The sequence below is a fragment of the Ictalurus punctatus genome, chromosome 26, assembly GCF_001660625.3.
Source record: "Ictalurus punctatus breed USDA103 chromosome 26, Coco_2.0, whole genome shotgun sequence".
Lineage (NCBI taxonomy): Eukaryota > Metazoa > Chordata > Actinopteri > Siluriformes > Ictaluridae > Ictalurus > Ictalurus punctatus.
Genome location: NC_030441.2, coordinates 15,404,465 through 15,422,512, shown reverse-complemented (window position 1 = coordinate 15,422,512; position 18,048 = coordinate 15,404,465). Strand labels below are relative to the sequence as shown.

Here is an 18,048-nt window from a genome sequence, read left to right as displayed (position 1 = left end):
CTCATTTTTATAATGCTGCAACAAAGGTATGCATTTCTGATTAATAGTCAGAGATATAAATGAGTTTAAATGTTAAACACCGCCTTGGCTCATTTTTCACCCAAGCCATTGTTACTCTGATTTTGCTGTATGAAACTGGCTTGTCAGTGTTGGTGTTATTATTCATTTTGCGTTCAGTGTTCGGCATCAGAGCACTCGACGTCATCGCTCATCGCTTAAAATGGTCTTCAACATTTATTTGCAGAACTCTGCGGTGAGAAGATACACATTACACAAACACATCGATGCCCATTAGCTTGCCTTCGATCCCTTCACTCATGTATGACAAAGTAGCTCTGGCTGCCATTGTCATCCACACAAGAGCCACGGGAGTGTGGTTTAGTGTTTAGTTCCATTTGTGTTATACTTAAACTACCATCCTCTGGTGTATAATACAAAAGGGCAGGGACAAATCGGTGTCCTTTAAGCCTTGTTCTAAACCCCACACAGCAAAAGAGGCTATTATGCTTCTGGACTCTGTATCTGTTTTCTCATCCTCTCCAGGCCATCACCGCAGCCTCTCGAAATCTCGGCACACCTCGAAGCCTTTTGTCCTTTTTCATCGCAAGCGAGCTACTTCACGTTTTAATGCTCATATAACCGCTCATGATTCGAGTATGTCATTTGCATGCAGATTTCGGTGTCCTTCTGTTCTCCATATAATTGTCTCTTCTCTTGCTATGAACGATTCCTACACTTCATTTGTCCTGCGTTGCAACCTTGAATTTCCAGTGCATTCAGGAAATATCTTAAGAATGAACTGCATGAACAAAAAAGCAAAAATTGAGCAGAGCCTTCTTTTGTGTAGAAGTCTTGCAAATTTTCACTAACAAGAACTGACTGCACTTGCTGGTTATTATACATGTCAGTTGACACTAAATGGATTGAGCAGGAGATTTTCATTTACATTGACATTTATATATTTGGTAGACGCTGGTATCCAAAACAAGAATCATAATCAAAGCACCATCAAGGAACTAGATTAGGTGTGAAGCTTTGCAGCTCCCAATGACTATCAGTCACAGGCTACAGCGGACAAGCGACAGACTCTATTCATTGTACATGAGTTAAGTTCAAATGTTATAGGGTGACAGGTCCTTGTATTCAGAGTTGGGTTATGTAGATGCTTAAGTTGATTTTCTGCAACAGCTCTTCAGATTATGCAAATGACCAGGGTGTAGTCCATGACTCCAAGGTTGCAAGGTATTTCTTGATTAAAAGTGTCTGAGACCACCATCTTTAAACAACAAGCTCTTGCCTTTAAACCTAACAAAAATCAGGGGGCTAGAAAATGTTGACTGAAGAAGCAAATATTTTCGTTGCTGTCAAGTGCAATACCTGAATATCACCCAGTGAAGGTAGCTGCTTGTCCAGAGGCAACTCGAAACTTGAACAGATGTTAAGGTTTTTAAACTTTCAGTACTATGACAGACTTCATATAAAACCATAATGAACTTTACTTTACAATATCCGTTGTTACTCAGATGAGTCTGGTTCCTCTCTAGGTTTCTTCCTCTTAACATCTTAGGGAGTTTTTGTTCGCCAGCGGTGCGTAGTTTGCATGTTCCTCCGGGTACTCTGGTTTCCTCCCCCAGTCCAAAAACATGTATGGTAGGCTGATTGGCATGTCTAAAGTGTCCATAGTGTATGAATGGGTGTGTGAGTGTGTATGTGATTGTGCCCTGCGATGGACTTGCACCCTGTCCAGGGTGTACCCCACCTTGTTCCCGATGCTCCCTGGGATTGGCTCCAGGTTCCCCCGCGAACCTGAAGAAGGAGTAAGCGGTAGAAGATGGATGCATGAGCAGCTAGCAGAAACCACTGGAGATTGATGAGAAGATGCATAACATGGGCATGCTTGCATTGGTTGAAGACCCCGTTTAATAGTGCTTACCCGAAGGCCGACGAAGAGTCTGGACTATGATTTGCGTTCTGATGGGTAAGGCCTGATCTTCCTGGTTTTGTAGATGCACTTTAACATGACCAGGACAGCAAAGCAAAATCATTCATCAAGTCATACATCAAGGAAGGAAACTTTTTAGGAGAAGGAACAGCAAGTGAGGCCAGGGAGGACAAACTACATGGAGATAGAAAATGTAGGTTATGTTTGAGGTTTGTGATGTAGTTGGTTGCTGGACATTTGAGGACGTTGACAGCTCATGGTCTAGGTGAATGTTCCTGCCGCCCTGTACCATGACTGGGCTATATTCTTTTGCAATAGATGATAGCGGAATCCAACTCACCGATGACATTTCCCAGCAGAACTGGTAGGTGAGACTTTTATGTATGATTAAGAGGATCTGTAAAAGCATTAGTGTTTTATTTAAAAGAACTCTTAGAGATCAAACCTGCTTCTGGCTTGGTTGAACAAGGCATGTGGGGAAAAAAGAGAAGGTGCTGGGTAGTTGTATTCTTGCAAATTCATGTCTCAGTAAGTGCTAGGAGTTGAGCGAGTGACTGGGTGGTAAAGGCGGGGTTGGAATTAGCAAATTGGCAGTTCCATAGACCAACAGTGAATGATGCTGACAGCAACTGTGGATCTCTGCATATTCTCCTGTGGATGTACAGTAACAATGATTGTAGTGAAGAGAAGGAGTGTATTGAAGCATATAGTGAGAGGTGGACAACCAGGTAAGAAGAGGAAGGGAAAAGGAACTCAGTTGAGTGAGGTACCTTGTCAGTAAAATGCTTTGGTACACTTGGAGGTGTTCGTATAAATTTGGACTTCCAACCATCAGGCCTCACACAAGGGCTGAAAGTTTCACATCAGTGGGCATGATGGCTAATTACAGCTCACAGTGGGTCGGAACCAATCAAAACCAACAGCAGCTACAAAGCTAGAGGGTATAAATAACCCATCAACTGTGACAGTAATAAAACAAAAAGCCTAGATACACTAGAATAGCTGTTCTAATGAATTGTTAGTGATAGGGACACTCTATAAATGCATCACTAATTGTGTTAGGCTCTGAAAATAAAGTTTTGAAGTTTAAGTTTGTGTCCAATATACACCTTAATTCTCATGCAAATTTATATATTACTCCCATGGACAGCAGAAAAAATCAAGCAGCACCATGTTTGAACCTCAATCCAGAAACACATTATCCAGCCAAATTGCCTTTATACATTTCTTGAGCCACTGGTGGTCTGAACATATTCAGCATTCCTGACAGGGCTGGATTTCAGGTTGGAGATCATCTATTGTTGGAGTTTGTTGGTTTAATTGTATATACAGTACCACACTGAGACTGCTGTTGTGTTGTTTTCACGTGTGAGAATCAACAGTCAACAATCAACAGCTGGACAGAGACAGCAGCCTACTATTCACTGTGTTAGTTCAACACCTTGGTCAGTGACACAAACATTCACCTTCGCTTGCCCTACTTATTTCTGTAGCAGAGCCAGGTTTTTTTTTTTTTTTTGTCAGTGACCCCAATTATCCAAATCCCCAACACACACATACACTTCAGTTTAGCAAAGTTAAAAGATATAGTCAAAATCTCATGTCAGCTGCTTCATCCATCCTAGATTGATTTGATTTGATGCACACAAGTGTACTAAACCCTGTGTCCCATATAGTATTTTTCTCAAATGTTACGAACAGTTGGGTTCTTCCCTTTAGTTGGGTTCACATTTTGTGTTATATTTTCATGAGAGAAAAGCCCCATTACACCAAAAAGCATCATGACTAAACATATATGAGGGAGTCTAGCATTCAGTTTTTCACAGTGTATCAGTTAAACGCCTACAACTACAGAGAACTCTGTTTCCCAGAATGCAACATGGCCTATGAATATGGCCGCCATGAACTATAGATCCAAACAATGGACTCGGTCATGGTGAGCTGATTCCTAAATCACCCACACCTGAGAACAATCACACCTTACAGTATTTAAGGGACTCGAGTTCACATTCTCACTGCGAAGTATTGTTCAGCGTGTCCATACCTGACTTACCAAGCTGGTGAATGTTTCGTTGCTATTCTGCTTTTGATCTTTGCTCTCTCCCTGGTTTTTGTGTTTTGGTTTAGCCCTTGTTGTTTGGTTTGCACACTGCATGAACTTTCTTGTTTCTGGATTACAGCCTTGCCTTCTGATTTCGATTTTTTGTTTACCTGTGTTACTTTAATAAACTCTTTCTGCATTTGCATCTATACCCGCTAACCTGTTATGACTCATTGGTTTAGTAAATATAAGGTGCACCCGTTTCTAAGGTGACCCCCACGTGGGGTTGCGACTCCACGGTTGAGAACCTATGTTCTACACATTCCTGAATTGATCCATAGACTGGACTGCATTTTTATCCAGACGCTCACTTTATCACTCATTTGCTATTTGAACCTGACCGTGTACATGGACCCATTCGTCATATCTGACAGTAATTAATCTCGATCTGTTCAAAGCACAGTGAAACCAACAGCTTTGGCGAAACTGAAAGTTAATTCCTACCTGAGGCTGTGTGTCCTTCCTGTGTGATAGATTTAAAAAATCAAACTGTTGTACAGAATAAAACGGAATGTGTGTATCATTACTGAAAGTCTTCTATCCCTGCCATTTTCAGTCCATAAAGCTCTGCACGCTAAATGAGGCCATCAATCACGATCATGAAGTTCTCTAATGTGAAATACATAAACTGAAACCAAATTAAGTCACGTCTTAGAGGAATATTACCATCTGAGTAGTTGGAATATTTATTGTTAGAGCTGATTAAGTAACGGGATAGTGGTGTGATTTTTGTCCTTTGTGGGTCTGTGCTCCAAAACATGGTTTAAAAATGAAACCATGACTAATGTTTTTTCAACTGTTATACGTCAGCTGTGTTCCAGTACTCAGACAGGTGTTTGATGTACATTTAATTATTTCTTTCTTTCTCACAAACCGTGACATGGTCTTTCTTTTTTTTTTTTTTAAGGCTTAACATTCCTCTAATTTGGTCCTTTTCCATTTTCTACCCTCCTGCTAACTCTGTCCTATTACACCAACTACCCAGCTGACAAAAAAAGGTCTCCAGGACATCCCCTAAATGGCCTCTAAGGATATCCCCTAAATGGCCTCTAAGGATGTCCCCTAAACGTTCAACGGACGTTGAAGGGGACGCTCACAGGACGTCCAGCGGGCATTTGGGAAGCTTAGGGGACTTTCGCTTTAATTAACACATTCGGTAATGTTATGTTTTACGTTATGACTCTGATGTCCTCGGAATGTCTGCCAGCGAACGTTATTAACCGGGCCAAATGCGGACCTAAGTGGATGTTCGCGACGTCTGGGGGATGTCCCCCGTTTGCTGGGTAGGAGGGTATCTAGCTGCTTATCATCAACACTTATGTCACTTAACGTTTCCTTATCCTGATCTCTTTAAACGAATTACTCCGTGAAGAATTTATGTCTTTTGTTCAGCTTGGAATCCTCCGTTGGCGAGTTCTCCAACTACTCTGGTCACATGTTGACAAAATTACGGCCAAAGAAATCTCTCCACAGCAAATGAAGGTGATACCAGGGCTGGTGTTTCTGTGGTAAACAATCTGCTGTAAGTCTTACTGGAAATCAATTTGCATTTGCACGTCACGCTTCTGTTGTTTGTGCACACGACCTATTGTCCAGTTTACGTACCAAAACATGGTACAGTAAAATAATCTCAACACCACCAGCTAAGTTTTCGATATTTTTTTTTAGTATAGTAGAATGTTCTGGAGAACTTCACATGCACTACACTGTACATATCATCTTACTAAACGACTTAAATGTCATCAGATAAGTGTACAGTGTGCGTGTCTCTCTGTTTGAGGTCCTTTTACCACTGCAAGCTTGTCTCCACTCACTCTACCACCCCTTCACATCTTCATGACATTGATTAGCAGGCTGCTTTGAATTCCTTCCCTCTAGCGTGGGGTTCCCGTCAGGCTTGCTGAGTGCTGATATTAACGCCAGGTGAAACTCGTCACACACACACCTCCGCTGATTACTCCCGACAAGTCCTCACTCAATCACACACCCACACCCACCAAGTACTAAACACCCTGCATGTTTCTAATTGTACATGCTGTGAGGCCAGACCCTTATGAGACCACTGTAGTGCATTAGGCACTTCAGCTGCCTTCGCATCTGCCTTGCATCATAGGCATCCAACTCAGTTATAGACTGCCAAAACAGGCACACAAATCACATTAACGCAAGCAGTTCTTGGCGAAGTTCATGATTAGAGAGTGCCATCCATCTGTATGGGTAAATGAGATCCCTCTTCAAGATTGCAAACAAGTTATTTACTCGGGGCGTAAAGAAGCTAGTCTGTAGGCCGGGGCTCAACAAATGATGTCCAAGCACATCCTTGGATTAGAGATGGTTAGAATTTAGTATAATGAATTGTATTTTTCTGTGTAGTGTATAACTTGAAAGGAAAATGATCCTCTAGTGCAGATGTCACCAAGTCTTTTCCTGGAGATCTACCTTCCTTCAGGTTTCATATCCAACCAAAGAGATTTTTAGTAGCTCAAAAACTTCTTGAGTCAATAATTAGATGGTCAGGTGGGCTAAAGATGGTTGGAGCTAAAGCCTTCAGAAAGGTAGATCATTTTTGTTATGGCGGAATTACATAAAATTCCTTTATAACAAAATGTCCTAATAAGTAATTAGCATAATAACATGAATGGAATCAATAGTTACCCTTTAATGCTCAACCATGATTAGCATTAACCTATGGCTAAATTGTTTTGCTTCATAGTGATACTTTGTTAACATGTTTGACTAGTACCACAGACTGTTTTAAGTTTGACCCAAAGAATAAACATCCTTCTCTGACCAAACATTCTATAAGAGTTGCTGAATTACAGCTATTACCACCCCCCCATTTGTTTCATCAGTGCTGCTACACTACATTTTTAAGTACTCAGTTCTATGCACTTTGCTTTCCTGGGTCCAAATCCAGACCACTGTCCACCAGTTGACAGCCCATGTTCTAGTAGATAAATGTCAATTATTAAAGGATGCACTTTTCCCAGGCACTGTCTAATCATTTCACACCAACACTGGAAGTATTTGTATAAAAAGCCAGAAAGGTAGTGGTCTTGTTCATTCACTGTCTCGTAGGCTCTCAATTTACTGCCATCTCACCAAGCAAAAAAAGCATCAGACTGTCCAAAGCTGGGGTCATGGAGTGATAGTTAGGCCATTCTGGTATCCCAGGGGCTTTAGGAAAAGGAAAAGAGAAGATGGAATCGTTTGTAAGGTTATAAGGTCGAAAAATTTGATCAAGGGTCTTTTGACCATGACTGACCCCGTGGGTAGTTATTACTTGGAAAACAAGTGAACCTGTACTTCCGGATTGACCCAGGAGTGGATGTTATGAGCAAGACACACACACACACATTCAGAAAGCCACTGCATATAGGCTGTGCAACTGACAGACATAAAATTCTCACTAAGATAAATTATAAACATACATACATACTGTACAGCCGTGTGCACACTGAAGCTTGTAGTGCATTGTTTTTGTAATGTGCAGGAGTGAGAGGCAGGATGCAAGTAGATATTTTATTGCAGGCAGTCCAAGTATCATCACCAAAGTCCACAATCCAGAGTGGGTCAATAAACAAGCAGGAAGCAACAAACTAGGCTCAACCATATTCACAAACTGGAATAACAAAGAAGAAGAAACCAATTGGAAATCACAAGAAGGCTTCACAACGAAACAACTGAAATGCAGGGTAAAAATAGACCAACTAATTAAGGGCTAACAGCAAACTGGTGAACACAATATGTAACAGACCAATGACAGGACAGGGGTGGAGACAGGACCAAAACCAAAACAAACACCCATGTTAAAACAAACTAAACCATATGGAGAATCAATGATAACTGCAAGAAGCGTTATGCACCATGCACTTAAATTGGAATTCGTGACAGCTTTCTGAAGTGTATTGGGTGAAATCCAGAAGTGAGGTGCTAGCATGTCCAGTTAGTTTACGCTCTCGAATGAGCTGATGGAATTCACCAGTATTTTTATGTATTCCAAAAACACAAACGAATTTGAGCTTCCTGTGACTTTCTAACATTAAAACAACTGGAAAGTTGTCTTCAGAGCGTTTTCACAGTCCTTCATATGAGTAAAATGCGTCAATCTTTGTCTTACGTAACAGATTCATTTAAGGACTACGGGTTTGTTTGATGTGTTACCTTTATTACAAAATACAAACCCTCTAACATCTAATCTGTATGCTCTTCCTATAGCTAGTTTAATGATTAAATCTAGCATTAGACCTCATCAGCATGCAGACGACATGTAGCTATTATCAATACTTCAAACGTAATGTCTACAAGTCCACTGACATTAATTAAAAGATAGTTGCATAATTTCCTGCAATTAAACTGAGACAACATAGGATTTTCCAGCGAATTGAAAATAAGCGGTAGGGATAAGATATACTTGTTTATCTAAAAATCTGTAACAGCAAAAACAACACTTATTATTATTATTTTTTTTAATAATAACCTGAGGCCTGATTCATGAAGCCAGTTTCGGTGGCTGCCCAGGGAAGTTTGAGTTTAGTTTGAGCAAACTCAAACTCTTTTTTCGTTCTCAACAAGGTGGGCTGGTTTTTAGCAGGTTTCATCGACATGGTAACTTACGCTACACAGCTAATAATCTGGCTAAGAAAACCCTAACCCGATTTGGACCAATCAGCTGTGAGCAAAGTGATATAAATCAAAGTTAACCCTTTAGTGTTTGTAGAGGTGGCTTGACCGTTTGTGGAGCTTGAAGCGCAAATAATAAATGCACTTTGAAGGGAAAGAACTTTTAGGGACAGACACAATCCCCTTGCTTTTCCCGATGACTATCAATTTTCGGCACATGGTCTAGTTGATCTTCGCTGTCTTATTGCTTTATGGTTCTTTGCGAGTGGTACATATTTTCATGCAGTAGCATTATTTCTGTCCTAATATACTGTCACAAACTGATATATATTTTATCAATATGTAATAATTGACATTTATATTTGATTAAATGGCATGAAATATGTTGTGGTTATAAGATTTCAATCCACTTATTCTCATTGCGAGTTTCTAAAAGTAAACTTATAGGCTACATTCACACAATCAGCAATTTTCCCATCACTTTGGCAGTGATTAGTGTAATGCGGGTTTAAATTCCTCATATTTCCGCATAATAATTTCTCGCTCTTCAACCGGAAATATGCACACCTGCTTTTTTTTTTCTTCTTCCATGTTGAACGCTAATGGCTTTTTGCTGCAACCGTCTGGCTTTTATGTGCACACGTACGATGAGTAAACATTGATTCAGGGTTAAAATCTGGGTTGATTGAGAAAGTTGATAACCAGCATCATGAAAGCTATTAACTTTAATTAACCCAGGTCTCTGCTTAAATAAAAACCAAATAAACCCAACACAGAAAAAAAATAAAAAATCGAGCTGAATTAAACATGGAGTGTATTCATGTGGTGATAAGAAACGTGTTGAGGGGGCATTGGCAGGTCAGTGCAAACTGAGCACATAAGAGCAAATAAGAATAGTCTTCATCCTACAGGGGACAATGTTAAGTGCTCAGACAGTCAAGAAAGCCAGGCTGAAATTTCAAAATGTGAAACGATTGCTGGGTAATTCACTCTAATAATAGTTGTCGGATTTAGAAGGCTTAGTGTGTCGAAGGGAAAGAACATTTAGGGACAGACACAGTCCCCTGACTTTTCCCGATGACCATCTGTATGAAAGATATCGATTTTCCGCAGATGGTCTAGTTTATCTTTGCCGGCTTCTTGAGCCGCATATTAAAAATCAGACATGCCGCTTTTACTATACCGCAAACTGTATGTATTGATTGTATTGCTTTTTGCGGTTCTTTGCGAGTGGTAAATATTTTCATGCGGTGGCATTATTCCTGTCCTAAAATGTCACAAATTCAAATTTATTTTATTAATATGTAATTAAAATAATTTACAGCTATATTAAATGCAATTATATGAAATATGTTGGGGTTATAGTGCGCACGGAGGCTTAGTGCTCAGCATGTTCGCCTCACACCTCTAGGGTTGGGGGTTCCATTCCTGCAACAGCCCCTGTGCAGAGTTTGCATGTTCTCTCCGTGCTGCGGGGGTTTCCTCAGCATAGTCTGGTTTCCTCCTCCAGTCCAAAAACATGCATGGTAGGCTGATTGGCGTGTCTAAAGTGTCTGTAGTGTATGAATGGCTGTGTGAATGTTTGTGTGATTGTGCCCTGCGATGGATTGGCACCCCGTCCGGGTGTACTCCGTCCTTGTGCCCCATGCTCCCTGGGATAGGCTCCAGATTCCCCGTGACCCAGTAAGGATAAGCGCTATAAAAAATGGATGGATGGATGTTGGGGTTATAAGTTTTCAATCCATTTACCCTCATTGTTAGCCTATAAAAAAAAAAACGTATACATTTACAGAATCTGCCATTTTCCCGACCTGCAGCGGCCGCAACAGTGTGATTGTTGTGATTGGTATAGGTTAAAACTCCTCATATATTCGCATAATAATTGCTTGCTCTTCACCCGGAAGTATGCTCACCTGCTTTTCTGTCCACGTCGAACACTATTGGCTGTTTGCTGCAAACGTCTGGCAGTACTGAAGTGTGAGAACTTGAAAAGAGACAGTGAAGTGTGCAGGTGTAAGAAAAACAGCGAGAGACAGAGCGAGTAAATTGAATACTAAGTTAAACTGCCAAAGCTTTTTTGAAGCTCGATGACAACTCCTCTCAGCTTGATGCTTCAAAGCCCAATACAACAGGACCCTTCTTCTTTTAAGTGCTCACCAATAGGCCCATTTATACACCCCGTACATAAAGCACACTAATTGCTCTGGGTCTCCGTACCTCCCAGTCTACTCTGAAAATTCGCCCCCCGCGCATTATTTCTAAGGAGGCTGTGTTATGATGTAGTATTTCACACTATAGTGCTCCAGACTGCCCTTCCTGCGGTGTGGAACTTAAAGCAAAGCTTCCTAAGGCTTCCCGTGATATGTGCTGAGAATCGCTGATCAAACCTTGTCCCAAAAAAATAAATAAATAAATAAACGATATACCATTGTCCATTGTTATTCCTGTCTTTGCATTTCCACGTGTATAGCACTCACCTTCAAACTCCAAGCGCTTTCAAGAGCACAAGGACACTCGAGCCAACTCGATGCTGAATAATGAATGAATCTGCATTCCCATCCAGCGGTAATTATAATTATATAAGAAGTAATTGAGACCACTGGATGTTTAATATGATTAGGCATGTATGACTGTGTATTACAGAGGCCTCCTCATCATAGTTCCATTTTGTTATGGAAGCAAGACACAGAGCTGTTATGTATGGCTGTGTGGGTGTGTAAATGCCTAATAGTGCTGCTATTTAATCCATAGGGGCGCGGCTGCACTTTTCCTTCGTATCTTTGCTGTCTTTTGTTCTTCAAATCTCTCATTTTTGTCTCCCGTCTGCTAAATGTGTTCATTCTTTAATCGAGCTCTTATGAATAGCTCTCAGCTGTTTCATGTCTGATTTAACCCATCTAACCACAACTGCAAAGCATCTTATCTTTGTTCTCTAGGGGCAAATAAATACACTTCTTTTCCAAAGTAGGTTGGTTTTTGTCTATTGTTCTTTGGTTTCTGTTTGGAAGCTCAAGATATCATTATTCATTATGAGAGAAGTTGTTCATTGGCTTCCATCCAGCAAAAATGCCCTAGAAGTGTCTCTGTACAGTTATCTTTGGGTTGGGGGTTCGATTCCCGCCTCTGTCCTGTGTATATGGAGTTTGCATGTTCTCCCCGTGCTTTGCGGGTTTCTTCTGGGTACTACGGTTTCCTCCCCCAGTCCAAAGACAGGCTTTGTTGGCTGATTGGCCTGATTGGTGTATGTTTGTGTGTGTGTGTGTGTGTGTGTGTGTGTGTGTGATTGTTCCCTGCAATGTGTTGGCACCCCATCCAAGGTGTCCCCCGCCTTATGCGCCAAGTCCCCTGGGATAGGCTCCAGGCTCCCTGTGACCCTGTGTAGGACAAGCGGTACAGAACATGGATGGATGGATGGATGGATGGTAACATTTTCTGTACTGAGACGTTTATGGATTTTGGAAGGAGTCTCCAGTATCAGCACTTCGTAAAAGCTGCGAATTTGCATTTATCACCAGGGGAAAATCATCGAAGAGGGTGATTCCACATTTTGCAGTTGGGTACTCTTGGCACTTGGAACCCCTGATTATATTAAACATCACAAGCAAGTCCATTTTACCAAATGAATAAATGTCACATTTCCATAGTCTTACATGTTGGACATACTCCTCTTTATGATGCATTAAAGCTCAGTGGTGAAGAAGCACTTTAAAGGTACTTCATGGACTTCCACTTTATTGGATTCATTTCTTCCTCACTTGAACCATGGGAACCCCCAAATAAGGCTTGAAAAGTCAGTTCATGCACACCACAAAGTTGTACGTTTGTCACAGGGCCGTTTTTTTCTTCTTCTCCCAAGGCCTGGTTAAACCCGGATGGAAAAGAAAGGCTGACACCGAAGATGAATTGTGGCGTTCCAGTTCCACCCGTCCGTCTGAGCTTGGCTGGAACAGCGGAAGCGGGAGTAATCCGTGTCTCCTCTCACTCATCTTTTTTGCTGTGATCTAAACCTCTTCAGCATGCCATGTAGCACGCAGCTTTCGACTGTTCTGTTGTATCATTTTTCAGCCTCTCAGTAATGCGTCTTCCATTCGAATGGACTTGTCTTCTTCCATTTCTTCGTTCTGACACATCGAGTCTTGATTCCCCACTTTTCATCTTCAGGCACATCATACCTCTCACTTCCTGTATGCTCCACTCCATCTTATTTATTTGACTTGGTGATTATTCACCCATATCATTCATAGTGGACTTTAATTGAAATCATGGTGCTGACTGTGCACTGCATGTGCTTATGTTGAGTGCTGCTCTGTGCCTGTGCTATATTGTACACCAATATTTGTATTTGTAGCTGTTTGGTGCTCTAAATATACATACGAGTTCAGATTTAAACCCAAAGTGGGTATGGCCTATACCTGAAGGTTTTTTTTTTCTTTATTAAATATTAACCCTATCAATATGCCCCTGGAAACATGGGATGGGGGACCCAGAGGTAAAAAAAAAAAAAAAAGCCAGCAGTATCAGCATGCTGTATGAATGACTCGTGACTCTGACAGTTCCTCAACCTCAGCTACATCACCCGAGTTTTTAAAAATATTTATGTTTGTACCTGCGCATGATATTTTCTAAGTAACTGGTTGTATTTCCAACAACATGAACCAACTAATGGCTTAATTTACAAAGTACAGCGACTTTGACTAGGCTACTTCTAACCCACGATATTCCACTTCTCTCACATACAACCATAATTTCTGTCAGTCGTCTATCTGCCAGCATGAAAGAAGTTTGCCTTGCTATTTTGACTGCCTCACAATTGAAACGAATGTGTGTCCGTGAAGAGCTAACAGGAGGAACTGCTAAGAGGCTTACAGTATGATTGACAATTGAAGTAAAAGTCCAGTCCAACAACAACAACAAAACCAGCAGGGGTGTACAAACGACAGATATATTTTTCACTTCTTTATAGACGCTCCAGTGTGCTGCCCAGTCCCATGCTTTAGTTGGCTATAAGCTTAAAAGTAACTTAATATGGTGAGCTAGTTAAGTGCATTAATACAGACTGAGGAAAATGATCTTGTCAGACAACAGTGTAACCAAAATCCTAATTGTGTCCTAATAATGTTATACATGTAGCACAAGTCACTAAATCTTTGGTGGACGGTTTGGCTATGAGCTGAGGTGTTCTGTGCTTGCGTTGTAAATAAAAGCATCACTCGACTCTGGCTAGCATCTTTATTTTCTGTCAGGGTTTTTAACCATGAAGTGACATCTGTATGAAGTGACTATGGTAGCTGAATTTCACGCTACAGTCATCCAGATTGCTCTTCGTGGCGGGATTCAGAATCGTGTAGCTATAATATAGTTAAAGTCCATCCATCCAGGATTTTGTGATTTTGCGATCGCAGAAATGAACGCAAGATCAAGCAAACTCCACGATGTTCGGAGGAGCGTTCGATTTTTCAAAATTAACGCAGATGTTCCACAGACTTGGGCCAAGGCACATCATGTGACGTCATCACCACACGCATTCAGCCAAAGCCCTCTTCGATTCTCGTGCTTAGAACATGAGTACAGCTAAAGGTCTCATTTACCAACAAACATCACTGCGAAAGAGCGTGCGAAACTATTTCATGCGACTGCAATTTCGCCAATTCAAGTAGTTTTCCAGAGAAAAGCACACACACACACACACACACACACACACACACAAAAAAAAACCCTCTGAGAGTTGAATCGCAAATTTTGAAAAAAGCCGTAGCAAAATCAAGCAGTTTTAGCCACAACAATCACAAAAAAATCTCCTCAAAATCCTGTATGGACTGTATAGTCTCCATCGCATAGTCTAAGTAAATACACCGAATACAAACTTTTTGCCAAAGTAAATATGAGGCAGAGTTTACTTTCATTCTCTGATTATTAAAGCTATTTCTTCACGATGAATAAAAAAGTTAATAGCGTGGCCATGAAATCTGATGGTAATTTGCATAGCAATTATTCCAAGGTCTTGTTTTCTTTTGGCTGATGCCTGCATGATGTTAAACCTCACCTAGATGGTTTAAATGAGGCATTACAAACCTTACAAACCTTGCGGAGTCTGGTCACTCAGAAGCACTGCTGAGTTTTGCAGGACACTCATCATCCACTTTATTAGGAACACGTGTACACTTGCACATTCAAGCACTTATGCAATCAGCCAGTCATCTGTGCAGGTCAATCTCGGCGACTTTGACCGCGGCATGGTTGACGGTGCCAGATTTTGAGGCTGGTTTGAGTATCCTGATTTTTACACAGAATGGTCTCTCACAAGACCAGACAGTCTTTTTCTAATCTTCAAAAGTCCATGAGCTTGTGCCCACTGTAGTCTCAGATTCCTGTTCTCAGCTGACCCGAGTGGAACCCGGTGTGGTGTTCTACTATCGAAGCCCATCCACCTCAAGGTTCAACGTGAGATGCTTTTCTGCTCTAAAGTGTGTTCATTTGACTTAGTGTAGCCTTGCTGTCAGCTCAAAAAAGTGTGCTCATTCTTCTCTGACCTCTCTCATAAACAAGGTGGCTCCGCCCACTTCTACTCACTGGAGGTTTTCTCTGTAAACTGTTTTGTGAGACTGTTTGGCGTAAAAATCCAAGGAAATCGGCAGTTTCTGAAATACTCAAACCTGTTGTCGATCTGGCACCAACAACCATGACCATGGTCAAAGTCACTGAGATCACCTTTATTTCCCCATGATGAGGTTTGATGTGAACATTAACTGAAGCTTTTACGAGATGGATTGCGCTGCCGCCATATGATTGGCTGATTTGATAACTGCATGAAAGAGCAGGGGTAAAGGTGTTCCCGTTCCAGTGGACAGTGAGTGAGATGAATCAGTTATTTGTATCATGGTGTGAGTGTCAGTTTCATTTTTCTTCTCAAACAGGTGATCAAAACAACCCATGGTTCAATTCACACATTTATGAGTTGAGAAAAGCAGTTGTTTAGATGCTCTCCCACGCATCGGCTTCACTTGTCACACCACCTGCTAAGTCCTTTTCTTCACTTTTTTTTTTTTTTTTTTTTGTCGTGTACACAAGCAGTAACATACAAATGCCTCTTTGTTATAACCAGTCGTCTTGTTCTTCTGGTGTGTTATGTGCTTGTTCATCAAACTAACACATGTATTGCAAATGCACTTCATTGTTTCAAACACTCTTCGAGCCAGGACGTTTTGTTCACTTCGTGTTGCAAATCTGTTCTTCATGAAGATACAGATTTTTTGTGCTCCAACCCAAACACACACACACACACACACACACACACACACACACACACACACACACACACTCAGGCAGCTCTTGCACTTCAAACCCCTGCCTTCAGGTTTCCTGTGCAGAACAGCATGTAAAAGACCCATGGGTAAGAATCACGCTGAAGAACAAGCCTTCCAGAACCCCACCCTCAACCCCCACCTCGTCTTTAAGGATGAGAAGATGAAAGATCCATAACCTACACAGAGTAAAAAAGAGAAGATGGAAATGTGTTTCATCCCTGAGGGTTCTCACAGAGAGAGCAGACAGTGTCTCGGACCCCTCCGAGGGGAGAAGAGCGACGTACAGCAGCCTAACCAAGGTATGAAAGATGCCCGGTCGCTCAGATCCTTTTTATTGGATTACGCTGCATGGAACTTTAAAATGTCTTTGGCATTTTAATAAAACCCTCTGGGTGTTGAAGAGCCGAAAAAGCAGTTTAATGAAAAAAAAAAAGAAAAAGAAAAAAGAATAAAAATCGGACGAATGAGAATTAGGAATGATTTGCTACCTGACATAACAGGAAAAACGGAAACAAGGATAAATGAAACGCTTGATTATGTACATGACGATAATTGAGGATTTACACTGCCTTTGGACAACGTATCATTGGTGTGTTAAATATAGAAGTAAACCATTACCGTGACTAATTTAGCAAAGAGGGGGGTAAAGTGCAAGAGGAAAAAAACGTCGATGTGGCCTAATGGCTTGATTGCGCTTAATTGAGCAGCATAATCAAAATCAGTTTGGGTGCCATTCAAGCCGTCGGCGCTGAGAGCGCATAATGAGTGCGCTGAGAGATCAAGGCTTGCGATTGGCTCACTGAGCTGTACCAATCAGATTACGCTCGCGTTCGATCGAATTTCCAGCAAAGCATAACGAGCACGGCCAAACTGCTACACTTTGTTCTGAATCATAATAGACAAACAGAGCATTGTTTTCGTTTTCTTTATATTGATTATGAGATTGAACTGTACGTTGTAAGTGTCTCTTCTTTTCAGTTCATCACTTGAAACATCTCCAAGTAAAAACGAAAATCAAACCTAATACAAGTGTAAACCTGGTATTAATTACATAACAAAAAAAAAAATCACAATGACAAACTTGTCAACAGTGTTTACATGGCTCATAAGAACTGAGCTTGATGCATCTGCTCATAACAGCTTAATACCATTTTAGATCGACCGATTATGAGAAAGCTGAGGCATGAAACAGCGTTTAATCGTAAGCAGGAAGGCCAAAGAGTTCGGGTCTGAAGTCCTCCATGCTGTCGAGCAGCAGCGTTGCTTCCTGTGTAAGTCTGCGGTCCATGTTCTGATCGGGAATCATGACCACTTGCATGTCAGCCGCCAAGCCTGCTTTCACTCCATTGGGTGCATCTTCGAAAACCAGACACTACAGAGAAAAAGACACGTTTTCACCATTAACTCAAATTTCTAACGCTTTAACCCTTGAAGATCAGTCAGTGGAGTCCAGTCATATTCATCTGGGGCAAACAGAATTCACAAACGGGATGTTTGAAACAGTTTTTGGCTTTAAAACAATGAATATGATCTTTTACGAAAACAGAATAAGGTCCCTGAGTACACATCTTACCCAAAGAACAGTCTGTAGAACAGAATACTTGTAATTTCTCCATATCTGGATTCATGAATATTTCATTTTGACACTTTGCATGTGGAAAAAAAAAAAAAATCAATATTAAAAATATTTTGTTTACTATTTCAGTGCGTGCCAAGAAAAAAACTAATAAAATACAAAGCATCCTTTGTTTTTCCTTGATTTTCTTTTTCAAATAAACAAACGAATGCATTGATGAGATTTGGGTTTGAGGCCAAGAGATGAATACGAGACGATGGGTCAGAATGTCCTGAAAAAGAAGGAAACCACTGGTTTACTAACAACGAGACATGGAACAGGTTGACCAAGAAAAAAACCACAGCAGTTGATGACAGAAACATTATGAGAGCTGTGAAAGAAAAAAACCAACAGTTAGTGGCATCACCAACTACCTCCACAGGGCAGGGGTGAAGTTATCATAAGCCACCATTCAAAGAAGACTTTGAGAGCAGAAATATAGAGAGCATACCACAAGATGGAA

At 41.0% G+C, this 18,048-nt stretch overlaps 1 protein-coding gene across 2 annotated transcripts in view; it reads right to left on the bottom strand.

Moving 5' to 3' along the window:
* pudp (pseudouridine 5'-phosphatase) overlaps positions 1–18,048 on the bottom strand; it is a 65,870-nt gene that overhangs the window by 25,950 nt on the left and 21,872 nt on the right. The window contains 1 exon segment of one of the 2 annotated variants that reach the window (NM_001200499.1): positions 16,882–17,342. The exons of the other annotated variant lie outside the window; for it this stretch is intronic. Within the exon segment in view, the coding sequence (NP_001187428.1) occupies positions 17,166–17,342 (177 nt within the window). The 3' untranslated portion in view covers positions 16,882–17,165. 2 annotated transcript variants of the gene reach the window in all.